General features: G+C 40.0%; 1 protein-coding gene across 4 annotated transcripts in view; it reads left to right on the top strand.

The window, feature by feature from the left end:
• LOC149309995 (outer dynein arm-docking complex subunit 2-like) overlaps nucleotides 1-14,485 on the top strand; it is a 114,566-nt gene that overhangs the window by 88,375 nt on the left and 11,706 nt on the right. For all 4 annotated transcript variants that reach the window (XM_089533434.1, XM_089533435.1, XM_089533436.1 and 1 more), the window contains exons 18-19: nucleotides 6,292-6,480; nucleotides 8,139-8,360. In XM_089533434.1, coding sequence (XP_089389560.1) covers nucleotides 6,292-6,480; nucleotides 8,139-8,360 — 411 coding nt within the window. The remainder of the gene's footprint in view (nucleotides 1-6,291; nucleotides 6,481-8,138; nucleotides 8,361-14,485) is intronic.

Below are 14,485 nucleotides of genomic sequence, written 5' to 3'. Positions count from 1 at the left end.
ATAACAAACTCCAGGAGAACATGGTTACTTCCACCTAATGATTCCACCACTTGCACACCATTAACCAAGTCATCCTTGTTGGTTAGGATCAGATCTAAAATAGCTGACCCCCCTTGTTGCCTCTTCCACCTTTTGGACAATGAAATTGTCTTTGAGGCAAGTGAGGAATTTGCTAGACCTTGAGGAATTTGCTAGACCTTGAGGATTTTGCTCAATTCCAGCAAATATCAGGATGGTTGAAGTCACCCATCACTACTACATCTCTCCTTTCTGAGTGTGTAGTCATCTGTTCTAGAAAGGCATCATCCAATTCCTCCATCTGACTGGGGGGTCTGTAGTAGACTCCCACCATAACATCCTTGTTGTTTCCCTCCCCTTTAATTTTTATCCAGATGCTCTCCACCTGGCTGCCAGTATTGATGTCCTGGATCTCTTCACTGGCGTAAGTATCTCTGACATATAGTGCTATTCCTCCTTCTTTCCTGTTTGGCCTATTTCTCTTTAAAAGGTTATACCCCTCTATTTCTCCATTCCACTTATGATACTCATCCCACCAGGTTTCAGTGATGCCTATTATATCATATTTGCTTTGTTGTACTAGGAGGTCGAGTTCATCTTGCTTATTTCCCATGCTCTGTGCATTAGTATAGAGACATCACAGACCATGGGTCCTCTTTACTTGCTGCCTGTGCAAGTTTTTTTGCCTCCCACTGTTGGGTCCTTGCACTATTTGTCATGTTTCCTTTATGTCAGCTTGACTATTTTCTCCAGCCCTTTTGCCTTCCTTAATATTGTCTCCTTCCCCCACGAAACTCAGTTTAAAGCCCTCCTGATCATTCTTGAGACTGTTGGCAAAAACATTTCTTCCAACTGGCGTGAGATGCAACCCGTCTGTTGCAAGAAGTCCCTCCTCATGGAACCGCAGCTCATGATCAAAGAATCCAAATCATTCTTGGCGGCACCATCTGCAGAGCCAGTTTTTCATATCCGCTATTTTCCTCTCCCTTCCTGGACCATGCCCTTCAACTGGCAGAATAGACGAAATGACAACTTGTGCATCCATTTCTTTCAGCTTCCTACCAAGAGCCTTGTAATCCCTTCTGATGTTCTGAAGGCTGTGTCTTGCAGTATCATTGGTTCCCACATAGACCAAAAGAATGGGGTATTGGTAGGCTTGACCAGTCCTGTCAGCCTCTCTGCCACATCATGGATCTTTGCCCTGGGGAGACAACACACCTCTCGAGACATCTTGTCAGGCCTACAAATCACTGCTTCTGTACCCCTCAGCAAGGAGTCCCCCACTACGCCCACGTGCCTCCTCCGAGGCTTAGCAGCAGCTGTTCCCTCTGGTGGGACTCTCAGGCTCCCCTGCTCTGTCCCTGAAGTCTGTCCATGCTGCTCTTCCTTGTCCTGCTTGATAAGAGAAAGAGCTTCGAATCGATTTTCTAGCTGCAAGCTCCCAGAACAATCTCTTCTTGGCCTACTTCTCTGTGTGACATTCCTCCAGTTGTCTGCCTCATGTGTATGTGAAGTGACTTCCTCCGCCCCAGCAACTTGCTCTGTGTGGTACTCGTCCAAGATTGTTAGTTCTGTTCTGTCCAGGAAATCCTCTTGCTCCCTAATATGCGGAAGTGTAGCTACTCTGGATTCCAGCTGCTGTACTTTCTCCTCCAAGAGTGCTACCAACTTGCACTTGGTGCTTGTGAAGTTCTCCACTTCTGTAGGCAAGAAGGCAAGTCCCTCAGTGTCCATACTGCAAAGTCTTTAGTAATGACTGAAACAGGACTGTGGGCTTCCTCCTCAAAAAATCCTCTGGTAAACACCAACATTAAGGCCCCTGATCACCTGGCCTTTTCACCAGTCTCTTGACAACGAGCTCAATCTACTGGGAATATAACTTTATAGGAATGTCCCGGCTGCTAGCTTGTACTTAAAGGCAAGATTCTGACTCAAGGTTTGCTTCTCACCTGCTGCCTCTGCTGTAGATTTCTTTGGATGAAAAAAATTGTGTGCCATTAGCGAGGGGTTATATAGCGTCTGGGAGGAGTTATATAGCTCCACCGCCTGGTGACTCACAGATATGACTCACAGAAGCTTAACTCCCTCAGCAACAAGCACACTCTCCCAGAGTTTTTAAAAAAATTCAACCACTCACCACTCAAAATGGCTTCCCAGCTCCTTCTCTCCTTCTCCTCTCTGTGGCAGAGCCTTATCCCGTCTTTTCCCAATGAGATATACGCACATTTAACTTCAAAGACTGGTCTTATCGCATTCTCCCATATGCAGCCTGTATGCAACTTGGGTTATCCCATGGCTTTTCAAGGACAGGATTTTTCCTTCCTTGAAAAGCCATGTGATACCCAGGCTGCATATATGGGTTGCATAGGGAAGAATGCAATAAGACTCATGTTTGAAGTTAAATGTGCATATATCCCATCGGGGAAAAGACGGGATAAGGCATGTGCGATAATCTAATCTGTTTTTGTGCAATTCTGGCCTTTTCTTCACCACCACAGGCAGCCAAATCCAGGTATATCTTGGCTGCCTGCATTGGAGTAGGGAGGGGAGAGGAGTTGCATAAACACCTCAGAGCACTTTGGTGTATTATGGAATGCAGTATGTTAGTCTTTCAGCATGTTGATAACTACTGTGAGGGTGTAAATAACATCTAAGCATACTTGTTTTGCTATCTTTTTTATTTTAAAAAAGAGCAGCCCATGTAGGCAACCCAGTCATACTAACTCAAGTAGATTTAGATTAATTAGCCAGTTAATTCAATAGCTGCAAACCATAACAGTAGAAGTAATTGCTGTGACAGAGTGGAAGTATTTTAGCCAATCAAAGCAAATAATTCTGAAGAATTGCAGTGAAAAGTGTTCTGAGCACTGTTGATATTGGAAAGTAATTTTGTAGCCATGATACTACTTTATTCCCTATGGTGATTAATGTAAACATAAAAAATATCCAGAAATTACAAAGTCTCCCTTGTTTAAGCACAGTTGCCATGTTGATCCCAAACAAAGACAGAAGATCCACAATTATTCAGATATTTTTAATCGGATAATTGTGGATAACAGTGTGTTGAACTAGCTTGAACTTCAGCAAGCAAAAAATCTTCTCTAGTTTCACAACATTTACCATATAGTGTAAATAAGGCACTGGTTTTCATACATAGTTTTTTCACACTGATTTTCATACATTTTAGTTGTATACTTAGTTTGATTAAAAATAACATTCACTTAACTTTTTGTAGTTTTTGGAAATAAAAGAATGTTTAAGATTGTGTTTGTTTAAGAGTAACTACTTTTCTTTGTGCTTTCATATTTCAATATATTAAATTGTGAATTAAGCCACTATGTGTGAAAAGAGGAGCAATATACTGGAACCTGAGCCCATGGATATGTCCATCATTTGTTCTTCTCTCTGCATATTATGATTCCCTCTCATAATGATTAAGCATTATGCAGGAAATATGTTCCATCTATTCTGATTCATATTATCATACATTTTAAGCCTACAGTAAATCTAGAGCTAGTTTTGAATCCATGGTATCACCTTTGAGAAGTGCAAATAGCTTATTCTCCCAAGTACAAATAGTCCCATCTATATGAAGAAATAGGTTTCGGAATGTGCAGTGGCATCACTGAGAGGACAAAAGAATTGTTGCAGAATGTAGGACAATCTCTGCCTAGCTATAAAAGTCAGTGTGACAAGCCAATCAAAAGAGAAAATCTGGTTCTGAAATGGGTTACTCAACTAGAGGATGAGAGTTGGCGTGCTAGGAACAGATTGCAAAGAACAGAACAAAACTCAGGTAATTCCTGGATATAGTAACAGAACATTTTACCATTCTGAACCATATTAGTAATCAAACTGATTAGATCCAGGGGCAGCTACAGATGTCAAGACCAAGGACACAGAGAGACCACAAGCAATGAGTGTAACCAGGTTGAGCTGCAGCAAAGGGTACAGTAGAGGAGCAGGAATTGTATGTATGTACATATGTATATGTATATGTGTTATGATTTAAATAAATGTATAACCAATCCAGTTCTATTAGCTCAGTGTGACAGCAGTAATTTAGACATATATGAGATGAATAAATTAAAATATGAAAAAACTGAAGAAAAATATTATGTATCCCTATATATATATACAGTTGTCCCTTGCTATCCATGGGGGATCAATTCTGGACACACACACCCCACGCGCGCCCTTTGAAAAAGCCAGGCCTTGCAGTCCACAGAAGCTCATATCTGTGGATGGCAAGTGCGCAGTTGGCATGGGCATACTGTACATCTTTGGCATTGGATAACAATAAATGCTCATGCAAATTATTTTATAAGTATAGCAAGCTGTGGGTTTGATCTTAGCTGCTGCTGTCTGAGAGTAATATTTCAGTGAACAAGGTATGACCATGGGTCAGACAAAGCCAGTGGAAGATTCACTGGATCTTAAATTGTGGTATACATTTAATTATAATCTTAAAGAGGTCACTGTAAACTGAAGAATGCCAGTCCAGGCATTCAGATTGTATCACCAGAACTGTGACTACTCCATATATAGGCGTTGACTGTCCCTCATCCAGTCCTTTGCTAAGATATTTGGCTCATGCATTCATCATTTACCATATGCTATTAGTTTTCCTTTCTACTATAACATTATCTTATCCAATGCAAGCAAGGTAAGGAGAAGGTTGTCCTCTCTGCTGTCCTCCTGTAAATAGACAGCATGGTGTGCTTTAAAAATGATAATCCATGGAGTTGGACAGGGACAGTCCTCCAGAAGGAAATGTAGTCCAGAGCACTGTTGGTAATTCAAGTTTATTTGCACAGCCACACCGTCACATTTTTGGGCAAAAGCAACCAGAGTTGATAAATTGGCTTTGACATTTTGGATTTTCTAAGATGTTCTAAATGGAAAATACTACTGATTTTTCTATTAGAAAGCTTTTATCTATAAGGGTAGAATATTTATAAACACAGAGCCTTTTCAGAGCAGTATTTAGTTTACAGTACTTGAGACTAAGAAGAGATTGTGGGTCTAAGACATGAAAAAGCCTCAAATGTTACTATTTGGCAGACAAGTGTATGTGTCATGGGATGACGATATGAAAACCAACAAATGGCAAGACCTGGCCTCACAATTCACATGTGGCCCAAAGAAGTGATTCCAGAAATCCCAATGGTTCCAGTGTTACTGTAGACTCCTTCAAGTATGGTTTCTTCTGTGATACTGAGAAAGTTTGTTTCTTTTATCTTATTACTTTTAAATTAGCCCAATCAAATTCCTACATTGTTAGAAGGAAACCTATTATGAAAATAGATGTGAGAAATTAACAAATATAATGTTGGAGTTTAGGATCACAAATATAGTCAGCAGTTATGTGTGAGATGACAGTGACCTGAGAAATTTAGTGCTGAAAACGAACATTGGATGGAATTGCTCCTGCATATGCTCCTGCATAGCCTAATTCATTCCTACTTTATATTCCTCTGTATGAGTGCATATCTGATGTGGGACAGCAAGTACTAATGCCATTCCTGACACAACAAAAATGTCAAAGGAACTGTGTTACTTTGCAGTACAGATCACATGGAATAGTTGCAGGTTGGCTTTACACTCTGAAGCAATAGGACATACACATTTGTTGTGCAGATAAACGTGATAGAACCCTTATGCAAGTTGGCCCTGCACTTCCAACCCTTAGGCTCCTAGCACTCACCTTGCTTTTTTACCCTTTCTTGGATCTAGTACTGGCCCCCAAAATAACCATTACACTTAACAATTGGCTATGTTGATTGGTGGGTACGTGTGGTAAAATGTGATCAATTGTCCTTCTTAATTATGAAATTAAAATATCCAGACAGAGTTGTAAAAAAAAACACCCTCTAAACCCCTATCCATTCTCCTCTTCATAACTGGCACTGTCTCTGTTTTTACTGGTCCTATCTATTGTTTTACAGACAAGCTTCTAGGTTATATCCCTTCTCCCATAGTCCCCCCTCACTGTATTCCATGAGCTGCAATTGCCTGGCTACACTTAGGCTAATTATTATTATTATTATTATTATTATTATTATTATTATTATTATTATTATTATGTATAGCCCACTTGGATTCAGAGTGGTTCCAGCAGTCTACAAAGTCCTTTTCCTGAAACAACAGCTTTGGAAACAAAAGATAAGAAGAAATGGGAAGTGGAATTGGCTGCAAAATCCATTGTTTTCATTAAATCACATCGTGATTAAGCCATTTTAAAAATTCTGTACTTATTTTGTTTTCACTTAGGATGCTGGTGAAATGGTTCGTTCATTTGTTGGTGGTTTAGAACTGATAGTGAATTTATTAAAATCAGAAAATAAAGAAGTCCTGGCTAGTGTGTGCGCTGCTATCACCAACATAGCCAAAGATGAAGAGAATTTAGCAGTTATAACAGATCATGGTGTTGTCCCTTTGTTGTCCAAACTAGCAAATACAGTGAGTAATACTTTTCTTCATAATATACTTTAACATCTGTTAACTTATTGAAGTGTGCTATATGATTCCTTCCTCTTGCTGCCAGTAAGTGTTGCTGTAGAAGGTGCTTATTTTGATGTAATAAAAGGAAAGAAATCACGTTTTAAAAAATGGAAAATTAGAGAGGGAGAGAATAAAAGACTTCGTTGTGGGCTTACTCTGAAGCAGGAGGAGGACACCAAGTCTTTATGTCTTTAGGGACTGAAAAGAATCACTGGATAATGGTGAAACAAGTCAGGGTCATGATGATTCCTTAGAAAAGTGTAATTCTTGGGGTTCTGTATTCTTGAAATTATCCATTTTCTTATGTAAGTTCTTTTCTTGCTTATTTAGTGCTTTTAAATGTGGGGTTTATATACAGCTCCTTCTGTCTGTGCCCATATTTCTCTATATGTTGCGTCCGCTCAATATTTTTATATATTTGTGCAGCCTTCTGATATCCAGTGTGGCCCTCAGACCTTGGCTACTTGCCCAGTTCTGTTATAAAAAAGATATATTTGGGGGGCAGAAATGGCTGTAATTGCCGCTGTTCATCTAGTTTCAGCATACAGATGGTTGCCTCTGTTGTTTGGAATCTTTTCTGCTATAACAGCTCCTAAGCTTCAGATGGAGCCATGCTGAAAGTGGGGAAAACGTTCAGCGCACTTATATTAGTTTTTTTTAACAAAGGCTAAATCCTACATGTGTATATAGTTCTTCTTGCAGCTCCACATTATCCCATCACTCAGCAATTATCAGTTGCAATTATCACTCAGGTGGGGTCCTTGCTGCTGTTCCTACAGGGAGGAAGAGGGTATCTAGTTCAGACCATAGAGAAGCAGAGTTGGGGGAAGGGGAGAGAGGAGGGTGTGAACTCAAATAGAATGCACCTGCTTTTTTCTTACCCCAGAAGCTTAAAGCAGCCAGATCTTCATACACTGCAGAAATAAGTCAATTTGACACCACTTTAACTTTCATACAGTAGTTCAATGCTATGGAATTCTCTCTGACAGAGAAAGCTAAATAGCTAACAAAACTACACTTCCCAGAATTCCATAGACTTGAGCCATGGTAGTTAAAGTGGTGTCAGCCTGAATGATTTCTGCAATACTGATGTAGCCATAGTCTGAATTGCTTCCTCCCTTCCCTTTCCTCCAGTAACAAGTGGTAGCGTCACTGGGAAGGTGCAAGGGCTGTGGAATGCACTAGGTGCCACTCCACAGGAGGGGTGACACCTTGGTATGGTCCTCCTCCCATTGCTGAAGAAAGACAACCACGGCCCTCGTGGCTTTATCACCACCCCACCTCTCCCCCTGAGAAGGACCTGGGCCAGTGACAAAGCCATGAGGGATGAGAATGGGAATGGGGGCCGCTGTCACTACATTCCCCTTAGCAGCCCACCCCACACATACCAGGTGTCACTAAGCCTGGTAACAAATAGAAGCAGCAGAAAGCTGGGCATGGGACACTTTGAATAGAGCTTTAGGGCAAGAAAATAGCCCACAGCACCAAATCCACAAAAGGACTTTATGCATGCACACGTTACTAACAGGATGCTAGTCCATATCATGTGACAGTGGTTTCCATTCAAACATCTGGAAATGCATTGCAAGGCTCACCTATTTTTCCTCTTTCCTTAGAACAATGACAAATTAAGACGTCATCTAGCCGATGCCATTTCTCGCTGTTGCATGTGGGGAAGTAATAGAGTTGCCTTTGGTGCCACCAAAGCTGTTGCTCCTTTGGTACGTTACCTGAAGTCAAGTGACCCAGCAGTTCATCGAGCTACAGCACAAGCCCTCTATCAACTGTCAGAAGATCCCAACAATTGCATCACTATGCATGAAAATGGAGTAGTAAAGGTAAGCAAAATAGTTTTTCATTAATCCAGTGATAAAATGTCTAAACAGTTGGGAATTTGAACTTACAGAAGTGGGTGCTTGGGGGAAAGTGATATGATCCTCATTTTCAAAGTTAAAAGTCTGGCGATGGCTAGCTGTAGGTGGCAAATCTGCTATTGATTCTATTCTTAACTTTGAAGGAGCTATCCAAGACACCTTGGATTACTCATTTAAAATTCAGAGTAAAATGTACAGCAGGTTCACTACAAGACTGGTGTAGACACCAGCAGCTGCCATTGAGCAAGATTACATTATTTCCATCTTTGTCTTCATGATAGGAAGAGAAGTAATTTCTGAGGTCTAATGTCAATCTTCTGAAATTCTTCATTCCTGTTGGAGAATGGATTTTGCCAGTTCTGCTTTGCTTTTTTAGCTGCCACTTAACAGGGTGGGAAAAGCTGGAATGCAATAACTTCATGTCACATGTTTTGTTTTCAAGATGAAAGTGTGGGTTTTGCTACACATCCCTCATGTTATTAGAATTGTTTGCCCTAACCATAATATTCATACCAAGGATATTATGGCAATCTTTCTTGAGTTCTTAATAGCTCTAAAACATTGCTTAAAAACCTCTAGATACATAGAGCTAAGGATAATTTTATAATTGTGTGAAACCTTTAATCATAGAATCATAGAATCATAGAATCATAGAATCGTAGAGTTGGAAGAGACCACTAGGGCCATCCAGTCCAACCCCCTGCCATGCAGGAAATCCAGATCAAAGCATCCCTGACAGATGGCCATCCAGCCTCTGTTTAAAGACCTCCAAGGAAGGAGACTCTATCACCTTCCGAGGAAGTGCATTCCACTGTCGAACAGCCCTTACTGTCAGGAAGTTCCTCCTAATGTTCAAGTGGAATCTCTTTTCCTGTAGCTTGCATCCATTGTTCCGGGTCCTGTTCTTTGGAGCAGCAGAAAACAAGCTTGCTCCCTCCTCAATATGACATCCTTTCAAATATTTAAACAGGGCTATCATATCACCTCTTAACCTTCTTTTCTCCAGGCTAAACATCCCCAGCTCCCTAAGTCGTTCCTCATAGGGCATGGTTTCCAGATCCTTCACCATTTTTGTCGCCCTCCTTTGGACACGCTCCAGTTTCTCAATGTCCTTTCTGAATTGTGGCGCCCAGAACTGGACACAATATTCTAGGTGGGGCCTGACCAAAGCAGAATACAGTGGCACTATTACTAGTAAATCATGCAGTCACCTAAGTTTTTTTTGAGGGGAAAGAACAAGCAAGCCTATTGCTCATTATTCAAATAAGCAAAGTGAGGGTGGGGGGGTTCACAATGTGTGTGCTGATAAAAAAATATTTAACTTTTAAAGCTCAGAGCACCTTCTGCATAGCAGTAAATAGGTATTTCACTGTATTTTAACTGTTTCACAGATAACTGCCAAAATGGAGTAATTTATTTTAATTTCTCAGTTTCCTTTTGGTGCCTACATAAAATCTGAGTATTCTATTTTTAAAATATTAATTTACATTTACAATCAGGTGAGTAAATCTTGTAATACTTAGTTACTGGTATATATTATTTGAGAAAAATAAAGAAAAGACTCTTCCAACTCTACGATTCTATGACTATATGAAGTAATAATTTTCGTAGTTTTCTTACTCAGAAAGTTTTAAAACAAAATTTTGAATTGTGTAAAATGGCTATGTGCAACAGTATTGAACTAATTTATTACTGAAGCTGTTTGCTCTCACATGCTCAACTGAAAGTCAGTGGTTGATGAAGCAAAAAAGAAAACAGAAAGAAAAAATAGAATCTGAAATGAAAGTATAGATTTTAAATTTAGATATTACATTATAGCAAACATTTCTTTCTAATCATATTGAAAACTATCATCAGATTCTAAGGAGCAGTTTTCAATAAATCTGTTTCACCCAACTTTACCAAAATATAAGGAAACAGAAGAAAAAAAATTCTTGTCTACAAAACCCTTTCTCCTTACCATAAGTTCAAAGGTAAATCTGGTTAACCTGGAACTCCAAGCTAAAAGGCAATCCCACGGGCACAGATATAATTTATAGCAAATGAATTAGCAGGATAGTTCAGATGGGGTTTGCCTTTGCCTTCCTCTGAAGGTGAGAGAGTGTGACTTGCTCATGATCACTCACTGGATTTTCATGGCTGAGTGGGGAGTTGAACCATGGCCTCCAGATTTGTAATCCAATGTTCAAATGGCTACATCATGATGGCTCTCTCAGGGGATCATACCCTGTAGCAATCTGTCAGATGAAACATGCTTCTCCTTAAGATGATAAAGCCACTGGATTCAGTCCTTACCAGACATCATTGCTCTGATCTAGCTAAAGGATGTATAAAGCCAGTTGCTAGAGTCATGTATACAAAATTCTCTTAAAACAACTGTAAATTCATTTGTTGGGGAGAAGGCTTCAGAGGTGCCTCTGTGTGTTGGGATTTAATCCCAATTCTACTCTCTCCCCCCCCCCCCCGACTAAACAGCCAGATGGAACTGCTACTGACTGGTTTCTAGATAAGGCTACATATGCACAGATGAATCAAGGCCATTGACTGCCCCATGGTCATATTACATGATCTTCTTTGGTGAGAGGGGAGGTTTTCCAATGCAGGTCCTACATGCCATAGGCATTAGTAGACTAGACTGAGAGTCACTGGCTGACACATTAAATAGGTATGAATGGTTTATCAGTGGTCCCCAAACTGTGCTGTTTAAGGGATTTTGGACTTCAGCTCCCAGAATCCCAGACTGTTGGCCAACATGGCTGAAGCTTAATCCATGGATGCAGAATCTTTGGGTACTGACTATATAAATGATTGGTATCATTCTCCTTCTCAAGGTCTGTTTCAGTGTATTTACCCCAAAAGAGAGGGAGTGAGGGAAAAGACCTTTCAAAAAATTAAAACACCCTAGAGTTCATCATATTATGAGCAGACATTTTATTTGAGCTCAGTTTTACTCCATTTTTTGTAAACTGGCCATTGTACTGATTCATAAACAGATGCTGATTTGTTCAACCTAGATACTTCAGTTTTGATTCTGTGGCGTGGTCAAATTCATATAGAATACTCAGCAAAAGCTTTTGGGGCTGCTGCATCCTGACATCACTTGGTGGTTTTCTTGTGTGAAAATTCCAGAGCATTCATATCATCCCTTGCTCATTCTACAGTAAATAAGGATTTTCAGTAGCGGTGTTAGCAGCCCCACATCAAGTATACAGCAATCACTGTGCATTTCAGCTAACCCATTGTCACTCTGATCCCAGGTAAGAGATGGTCACTGAAATGGAGATGAGCTTATTGTTGCCTCGAAGCTCTACTTCAGTAAGTTTCTAATTTAGGAACATTTGGATAACAAATTGGGACCTTGGCATCCTCATCTTGGCATGTTCTGAATATCTTTTAGTCTTATAAAAAGAAGCTTGTCCCACTAAGCTGTAGGTTTTCTGGAGCAGTTCAACAGAAGCTGTGCCCTGCAGCTCTTTTGGTGATAAATGAGCCGTTTCAAATAAATGGAGCTGCAGCCAATTTGTGCAGAAGGAATCATTAAAACACAGTTTTGAAAGTTCAGAATGTATAAACAAGGTATGCTAAACCCAAATATATACTGCTCATTTTAATGGAAAAGGTTGCTGCTCGTTGACTCTTCCAACTTTTAACAGGATTTGCCAAAAAGCCAAAGAATCTGGCACAGGCCGTAGATAACAGTTCCATCTTTCATCTAGGTTTCTCTTCTGTATTTATCTTGCTTCAGAGAATGCAGGGAATGTCCTTTTCCTCTGACTTGGCACTTGTTCTAAACCACAGAAATACACTGAGCAGCTTCTTGCAATTGTCTTAAGACAAATGTCATTTTAGGAGACTTTCTGAAAGGCAGGGATCCAGAGAGCCCTGTATACAAGTGGAAAGCATTTTTAGGCATGCAGAGAGGAGTCACTGATTTTCTGTCCTGTGTGTCTGCTCAGCCTGCACTGCATCATGTATAGCTCTAGAAAGTCCCTGGATGCACACAAGTGGATTTTCAGGGGATGTAATTATGGTGTGGGACCTTCATCTGTAAGGAATGCCAAAGAGGTCCCAGTGCTCAGTTGGGATGCCACATGTGGCTTTAGATCCTGACCAAGGTCTTTTTAATCTGGTGTATCCTGTGGGAGAAAAAAACAAACTCCCAAGCAATAATAAACATTGCTATCTTAAGCAAAAATTAAATGTAAAGTTAACAAATTGAGTTTTTTTTAAACTTGCAGATATTGGGCTTAGTACACTGAGGCAAGGTGCCAGGTAATTACTTTTGGCAATGAGCTGAGTAAAAATACTTTCCTTGCAAAAGAAACTATTCACAGGAGCTGAACATAAGAAATAACAATAAAAATGGTATTTCAGACTTCTTGACTAGTCTTTTTGGCATTCACTGAAAATATGATACATTTCTGCCTGAAAACAGCAAGTTTATTTTTACCAATTAGATAGGTTTTTATCTATTGAATGAGAACACTCTGGATTATTTGCATTCATTAAATGAAGTATTTGCATACTTCCTTCTCAACACAGGAGGATCATTACTATATTGGGGGTAACTTCCCAAAGAGTCTTAAGTTTATCCATTTTGATGATGCCACAATGAAATATAGTAAGGAATCTTAGCAGGATTGGAGGTGTTTGTGTGCGTTTTTATGGAATGAGCAGCTGTTAGACACATTTACTTTTATGAAAGCAAACAAAGAGAAGGAGGATCTTACATTTACAAGAAAGGTCTTCGTTCATGTCTTTGTAGATACAGAGGAAAGGAATCTGTTTCATTCTTTCCTCTGACTTTGCTGGCTGGTTGCTTGGCAGGCTCCAGGCAAGCGGTGAAGGTTATATATCTATTTGTGGTCTCTGGGTCACACAGCACTTTTAAAAGTCTTATGTCTTGTTAAAATTCTGAGGTCCAGCAGCTGGTGGGGCAATTTAGGACTATATAGGGTCCTGAGGATGAAAGTTGCGAAGCTACTGTGCCAATCTATGCTACAGGTGAGCACACATTTTTTAAAAAACATTTTTGATGCTTGTAGTCTTGTAGAAATGTACAAAATTTATGAGTTTGACATTTTCTTCAATGTAGATCTCATGCCTGAGCTTGAATTAAAGGGCACGGTTATTTTTTACTTTTGGTAATAAGACAGTATTAGAGTTTTTATTATGTAGTGAGTTGGATGGTCACTAGATGCTCTCCCATTTCAATTGTAATTTACTGGTTATACAGAAAACACCTGGTATTTCATGCATTTTGTCAACACATATTATTTTAAATAGTAACTCTAACCATCTGGGATTTTCCAGGATGAATCTTACCCCTCTCATTAAGGTTACTTAGAGTGCAGTTCTATACATGCTATATTGCCAGTTACTGACACTGAACGCAATGAGACTATAAGTGGATGATACATCTGGCTGAGAGGTACACCTCTCGCCACTTCAGAGGGAGTCCCACCAGCTTCAGTCCACAAGCTGAACAGGACTTACTACTGAACAGACATGTAGAAGACTGCATGGCTACAAGCTTTTCTGGAAACAGGAATGGATAAAAGGTGAACTCTGTTTTTCCTTTCCTTTAAGCCATCTTCAGCCTGCAGTCTGGATCCTTTTCTTATTTTCCTGCTCATATTTCTCTACTTTCTCACTGTAGTAGGACAGTCTAGTTTGACAGTTGGCATGGATATGTTGTGCACCTGGCGGTTATCATTTGTAAAGTACTTAAGTTCTGCTAAAAAGCCTTTGTGTATCTGTCTTCAAGTTACTTGTTGACTTACAAATGACCCTCATGAATTTCATAGGGTTTTCTTAGGCAAGGCCTTCATAGATTTAGAAAATCGATTTAGGCAGTCCCTGCCCAGAAACTCCAGTTGAATAGACCCAATACATGAAGAAGCAGGAGAAGAGCAAATTCAGATGTTTGGGGAGTAGTCATGTCACCCCACTAGTAATGCTCCTGCTCCAGATACACTCTAAATAATGTCAGTCAACTTGATCCAGAGACATATATGTGTATATATGGAGTTTCATTTCTGCTTCCCTCCATAATATAAACTGTATGTCTGGATTTCCCACACTTTCAA

The sequence above is a fragment of the Sceloporus occidentalis genome, unplaced genomic scaffold, assembly GCF_023333645.1.
Source record: "Sceloporus occidentalis isolate IW3139 unplaced genomic scaffold, rSceOcc1.0.p SCAF_7, whole genome shotgun sequence".
Lineage (NCBI taxonomy): Eukaryota > Metazoa > Chordata > Lepidosauria > Squamata > Phrynosomatidae > Sceloporus > Sceloporus occidentalis.
This window is presented reverse-complemented; position numbering and strand designations above follow the sequence as displayed.